General features: G+C 34.9%; 1 protein-coding gene across 2 annotated transcripts; it reads right to left on the bottom strand.

Annotated features, from left to right (window-relative positions):
- Positions 1 to 3,903: 3,903 nt before the first annotated feature.
- Positions 3,904 to 6,348, bottom strand: ATHB54 (Homeobox-leucine zipper protein family). Of its 2 annotated transcripts, XM_086595043.1 has the most exons (4): positions 5,760 to 6,171; positions 5,332 to 5,383; positions 4,662 to 5,053; positions 3,904 to 4,567 (listed from the first exon to the last, which is right to left on the bottom strand). In XM_086595043.1, the coding sequence occupies exons 1-4, from the start codon at positions 5,853 to 5,855 to the stop codon at positions 4,130 to 4,132; spliced, it is 978 nt and encodes a 325-aa protein (XP_086451169.1). In that variant the 5' UTR covers positions 5,856 to 6,171; the 3' UTR covers positions 3,904 to 4,129. The 2 variants fall into 2 exon arrangements, with proteins under 2 accessions (XP_086451169.1, XP_086451168.1); XM_086595042.1 differs by lacking the exon at positions 5,332 to 5,383 and having other exon boundaries at positions 5,760 to 6,348.
- Positions 6,349 to 7,136: the final 788 nt, after the last annotated feature.

Below are 7,136 nucleotides of genomic sequence, written 5' to 3'. Positions count from 1 at the left end.
GACCTCGTTGATTTGAGGAAAATCATCATCCCAAATAGGTCCGACCTAACAAAAAAAAAATAGCATCACAGAAAAAACTATAAAGAAGACCATCATCCTAGACCGGACGGACTTGACAGGGAAGGCTGACCTCGCAGATTTGGGGAAAATCGTTATCCTATACAGGTCCGACCAGACAAGGAAAGAAGGTGTCACAAAAGAAAGTATAAGGAAGACCAATCTCCCAAACGAGACCGACTTGACAAGGAAAGGCCGACCTCGTTGACCTAAGGAAAATCGCCATCTTAGACAGGTCTGATCCGATAGGGAAGGAAGGTGTCACAGAAGCAACTAGAGGGAAGACCACGATCCTAGACAAACTACCGGCTTAGATAGGCTGGTTACACGCAAAGAAAAAGACAATCTCCAGTCGGACTCGAACGTGTGTATCGCCGAAAATCTCTAACTCTTGTAAGAAATAATGGCAGGTGTCATCCTCCACATATGCTCGACCGGGGGCGTCTGTTTGTTTAAATCTTCTAGATGAAATGGATTTCACCCTGCTTAACACAAAGTCCTTTTGATGTAACTTCCACAAATAATGGTCATGGGCATGAAGAGCTTTGTCGTTTCTCAAGGGGAATTGGGTCAAGGAGTTACCTATAATTTTGCAGGCTTATAGTACAACACCAAAGTATTCAACTGCGTTATCACCTTTCAACCTTGAATATGGTGTTGAACTTCCGCCAATAAATTTCGCCAATTATTTCAACCCATAATTTCCGTCATAAACTTCCCCCAATTATTTCCGCCAATAACGTCTGCCAATAACTTCCGCCAAATTTTTTTGCTAATTATTTCCACCCATAATTTATGTCAATTATTTCCGCCCATAATTTTAGCCAATTATTTCCGCCAATAACTTTCGCTAAATTTTTTTGCCAATTGTTTCCGCCAATAACTTCCGCCAAAAAATTTCACCAATTATTTTCGCCTATAGTTTTCGCCAATTATTTATGTCCATAACTTCCGTCAATTATTTATGCCAAAAATTTCGCCAATTATTTTCGCCAATTATTTTCGCTAATTATTTCGGCCTTCTTTCGCAAATAACTTCTGCCAATAATTTTCCTAATATCTTCCGCCAATAATTTTCACTAATTATTTCCGCAAATAATTTCCACCAATAATTTCCGCTAATTATTTCCGTCTTTTGTCGCCAATAATTTTCGTCTCCTATCATCACCTACTGTCGCATTTGACAATGAGATTATGTGCGCCAATATTTGGTCACGTTTATTCTATCCTATTTTTTTCTTTTAAATTGATGTTTTTTTTTTTTTTTTTTTTTTTTTTTTTTTTTTCTATATTAACTTCTTTGCCACATAGGCTATGCCCATCCACCAAAGAGAGGGCGATGTATAGACCCCCACTTTGTGGCTCATTAAGCCCACGGATCCAGCCCAAATCAATTAAACCCAATGGCTTAATCCTATCTACACCCAATAACTGGTCTATTTAAGAATATGTCTAAATTCATTATTGTAGAAATATAAGGATAAAAATTCAAAAAGATAACAATTCTTTTGACAAACAAACACAGTCCTCTTAGGACTCAATCTCTACCGATTCATAAAAAATATTCTCTCTCATAACAAAGAACTACATTGAAACTTGATCCCTAAATAGTAGATCTTGGGTACGTAGGCAGCCATTATCTTGGTTCAGTTTTATCTCCTCCAAAATCAATTTCCTCTATTTATTAGTGCATTCTTTATCATTTGCTCTCGTTGTATTGAAGCAGATTACTGTCGAAATAGATACCATTTGGGCGACAGAAAGTTGATGCGCCACATTTTTTGTTGGTAATGTGTTGATGATGCTCTAAGTGGATGAAAGTAGAAGCAAGCTAGTTGTTTGATCACTAATTTCTTGTTTGTAACTTGTAAAGCAAGTAAGCAGAAGCCTCTATATGTGAAGAGATCGAATGTGAAGGAAAAGAAAAACTAAAAAATTACCTATGCGCTAAACTTTTGAATTTCTATGACAAAAAACAAGGCGGTCTAATTTTTAGGACCAATCAAATGGTAATCAATAATTTGTGTTGTCAAAAACTAGACTAACCAATTAATGGTCCAGTTATATTAACACAATGCAGTGTTTTATTACATTTTTTTTTCTCAAAAATAATATTTTTTTCAAAATTTAAAACGGTACATGATTCTCTCTGTTCTCTTCTCTATCTTTGCCGCCATTAAACCTCTTCATTTTTCAATAAGAAGTTAGAATATCCTATTCATTTCCTCTTCATTTTTACATAAATGATTTATATAGGTAAACAACATATTCAACAACTTCAAAATCAAAAAAGAAAATTTGGAGTTTGTGTAGAAATTTAAAAATAACATTTTAATTGGAGAAAATATTTTTAATTAGAGTGCTTATTGGTTTGATAATATGAAAATGAGAAAAAGAGAATGGCTAAGTGAATAAGAGGATTGACTAAGAGAGAAAGAAGAGAATGGAGGTAGAGGTGAGAATATTTGAGTGAATTACTTTCCGAGTTTTCAGATTTGAAAAACGGTAAAGTTGTTAGTTGTTACCAAAAAATAAATAAAAGAAGTTTGAAAAAAATATTTGGAGAAGGGTATTTATGGAAAAAAAGAAATAATTTACCTTCTTTGTAGTATTTGACTAATTTACTCACTCAACTAATCACTAATTTACTCCTGTGGCGTGAACAAAACAGCAAGGGGGAGGAGGAGGGTGTTACAATGCTCATGTGGAAACAGAATTTGCATTCTAATCTTTTGCTTTAGTTAAGGTTAGACCTAATAAACTTTTTACATAAAAATTACTTTCTAGCTAGCATTAGAAGAAGGTGCACATCATTTACAATACTTTTCACTTCTCGAGAATTCAGTAGTATTAGGACGTTTGAGAACTCCATCCGAACATATTAAATTTCGTATCCCCTTCGTCGTGTCAGTTTTTCGTAGCAATTAAGAAAGGATTATGTGACCGGAAATCTGAATTGTTGGAGGATGATCTAAGCTTGAAATGATAAAAAGATTCAAAACATGTATGGAACTATTGTAAATTGCAAATTAACAAATCTATAAATCTCCGAGTGTCACTGATTCTGATTGAAATGGTGGAACAAATATCACTTATTTTAATATCAAGTGAGGCTGGCACGATTCTATTCGTGACAGCGAGATGAATAGTCAAAAGCATATCAGGAATGAACAATTCCCTCACCTGATAATGAAAGATGAGAAGGTTGCACCTACTTTCTAAGATTTTCTAGTATTCAAGTATAGACGCATAGTGAGATGCTTTGTAATTGGATAGTTAGCAAAACCTGTGAACTTACAAGTCAAACAATAAGACTATAAATACATATTTCATGGTTAATTAAGCACGCCACTACGTTATTCTAATGCACCAAAATAGTCTCGTGAATGACATGGGAATGATTAGTATATGATAAAGTCATATAACTTAGAAAACTTTAACGCCAAAGGCTGATTAATACTCGTACAATGCTCTCTTTATAAGATGAAAAAGATAGTGTGATTCCCTACCAAGGGAAGCTGTTCATGCATGTACGGCTAAAGTTTGAAAACTTTTTCTGAACAAGTTGTCCACCTGATCATGCATACTAAGAAGTGAATCCAGGTTCCATGGCACATTGCATTCGTTCTAAATGAATTGAGTTTACTGAGCATAAGCTCGTTTCTTATTTTCACAATATTTACACGCAAAATATGTTCAAAAGGTTCAATTTTCACTTCAACCAAATGTGTTGATGTCAAACTCTTGCCACAGCCGATTTCTCACTTCGATCGTCCAGTTATGTTAAAAGCCTACGAATTATTTCAGGTTTATGGCAAAATTGTAGGAACACGATCAAAGAAAGACTAAATCAAAATCCCACACTATGAAGATCTTATTTACATTCATAACAAGAGACCACTGACAGAGAAATGACGACAAAAGGTGCAAAATCTACCACTCCAAAGAGTAAACAAATCCCACCACCACATCAGGTTGGGGTGCCAATAATAGCATTACTTCTTATTTATCAGAATCCATAATTACTTGGAACGGAAAAGGCAGTGAGGACAAATGATTTACCAATGCAAACTCAGTATGACCAGAACCACAAGGCCTGATCCTCAACCGGGAATTCATAGCTACCACAATCTGCGGATTGGTCGGGATAAACAATCTCTTCGAGCTTTGGAAAAGTATATACTGGATGTACTAAGGTCTTGCTCAAGTTATCTTCTTCATCCTGTGAAAGATCTGACTGCTCAGGCTCAAATACATGAGAAGAATCACCAGGTTCTAACATAGAAGAGTGAACCCCATCAGTATAATGTGGGCTATCTGAATCATAGACATTGCTGTTGGCAGAACTGAGATCTTCCTGCTTACATATAATGCTTGCCACAGCGGATGGTTTCTTCTCGGAAACAGGCTTGTGCGGCGACTCCGGTTGAGATGGTTCCAAGGCATCTGATGTCTCTGAATTACCCCTCGCATCATCTTTGTCGCCCTGCTTGTCTGTCAGGCTAAGAACCTGTCAAAAAGAAAGTTGCAAGTTTATTAGTAACGAATTCTCGAATTGGCTAAGGACTAGCAAATACTTAATTTCTTGGTGCTCAGGGTAGTACCTCAGCTTTAAGTTTCTCCTTCTCCTTGAGGAGGCTCTCGTAGTTGCTCTTGAGGCTGTCGTAGCTAGCTTTCAGAGAATCATAATCCTTTTCTAACTGTTTTGTCTTCCATCTGGCTCGCCGGTTTTGAAACCATATTGCAACCTGCCGAGGCTGCAATCCTAAGTCCTTGGCTAGCTGCACTTTCCTTTCAGGCTCAAGTTTATTCTCCACCTCAAAACTCTTCTCCAAAAACTGGACCTGATCAACAGTAAGCCGCCTCTTCTTTCCAGGACGAGAGCACTCATCCAAGTCTTCATCGCCATTTTCTTCTTGATCGTGTGATTGGTAAAATGACATTGCTTGTGCCTTTCCTCCACGAATATTTTCGAAGTTCACTATGGATCTTGAACCTAAAATCCAGTTTCACCAGATATCAAGCCACTACCATATGATAAAATAAGCATTACAAGACCACTACCAACTTCTAACACACTTGATCCTACTTATACCAATACAGTAACAGAAGGTTCCTAGGCTTTTATTGATTCACCTACAAGTTAGTGAATCCGGCCTAGTTTGTTGCTTGTATTAAATGCTGGGAACTGCAAATGGGGACCTCAATGAAATAACTTTTTGCTTTTGTTTCTTTATATAAGTTCAATGTCTATATTAAGAGAAACTAACACACCTTTTCTGAAACATAAAATTGAATAACCAAACGACTTTCCTACCAGCTCCCCCTAAAGCATTACAAACAAAATTCCAAAATCAATTAAAGCAACAAAATTGTTTATACAATAAAACCTGCAAAAAAGACTTCAAGTTGAAGTCTACTATGAGGGGTAGTACTTGTTCTGCACCTGAAGCTACTCTAAACATATAAATGAAACAATAAATCACCTTTTTTCAGTACTAAAACTGAGTTGTAAACTGATATTCTGTGTCTTAATTAATGATTTATAAGGACAGAAACTATGAGTGTCAACTGAAAATCATACCCAAGTCCCAAAGTTGAAATAAAACATAATCACTACTTATTAAACAAGTAAAATAAGTATACCAAAGTTCCAAAGTTGAAATATTTAAAACTTTGTAACCAAAAAAACAAAAAATTACCATGGAAAGGAGAAGAGTTGGACAAGAAGAGAGCTTCAAGAGCTTCATTAGAACAAGAAAGCCCGTTGTCTTGAAGTAAAATAGAACCACCACCATAAGCTTTTCTACTACTCGACATAGTTTTACAGTGTTGTTTTTTGTTTTGTTTATATCTTTTTCTGTGGAAAATGAATTCCCCGGGAAAAGTTTTCAAACGTTCATTGAAGATGGCTTGTGACGAAAAAAGCTGGTGACTAAAATCTCAGTGATGAGACAAGTATGAGACCAACGGAAACTCACACCCATCACTCAGTAGAAGCTCACTTTTGGTTTAACCACCGTTATAGTTAACGGCGAAGCTTTAAGTCCGTCAGCTTTGACGGAAAATGTTAAGCAGAGGAGAGAGAGAAAGAGAGAGTTTCTTCTCTGGTTTGTGAGAGTTGATGGGATTTAATAAGCTAAGAGTCTTTGTTTGTGGGCCAGGTGTAGAGTTTAGTTGAAGTTACTACTAAACCCTTTGTGTTTGTTTTTTCTTACTCTCTTCTCTCTTTTGTTTTTGTAAAGTGGAACAATTTTTTCACAAAGTACATATTGTGGATCCCTTTCTCTTAGAACTTATGCCTTTGAAATATTAGCAGTTCTAGAGTAACCAGGGTGCACCCGTAGCATGATTTGGACATTTGTACATTACTTCGGGATGCAATACATCCGTATTTTTGGTATTATGAGTGGTCTATATTAATTATACCACTCTCTTTTTTTCCTGCACACACTAGATTTTCTATTGAAATATCTCTTTTGAGTTTGGATAAGTAATAAACATTGAGAATCTCAGTGAAATGAATTACAATGAGGATACACATACAAAGAATAATATATATTGATAAGATAAACAATGACAAGTACGAACTTAAAATTAGAGACATGAGTGTTGGAATATATCATTGTATGAAACCTAATGATTTAGAGTATTTTTAGTTACCATAAATAAAAAATAGTATTTATTGTTCAATTTTTTTTTCTCTCTTTATTTTAATTTTTTTCAAAAGAGGATGGCCTAAGGTTTAATTTGTGATATTTTTTTTTTCATATAAATTTCTATTTATAATTTTTTAGGGTTAAAAGAGGATGGCCTAAGGTTTAATTTGTGATATTTTTTTTTCATATAAATTTCTATAATAAAATATGGTAATTTGCATTAGATTTTATATGGACAAAAAAAAGTACTAAACATATGCTTTTGACAAATAAAATTCTGTAAAGCTTTGATGTGAACTTTATTTAAGTAGAACGAGTAATTGTTATGGAAAAACTCCTTCTAAATATTAATTTATTTTGTGATATCTGTCAATTGGAATTGTAGGTATACTAAATTTGTATTTAAAAAAAATAATATTC

The sequence above is a fragment of the Coptis chinensis genome, chromosome 1 (genome assembly GCF_015680905.1).
Source record: "Coptis chinensis isolate HL-2020 chromosome 1, ASM1568090v1, whole genome shotgun sequence".
In the NCBI taxonomy this organism is placed as follows: domain Eukaryota; kingdom Viridiplantae; phylum Streptophyta; class Magnoliopsida; order Ranunculales; family Ranunculaceae; genus Coptis; species Coptis chinensis.
This window is presented reverse-complemented; position numbering and strand designations above follow the sequence as displayed.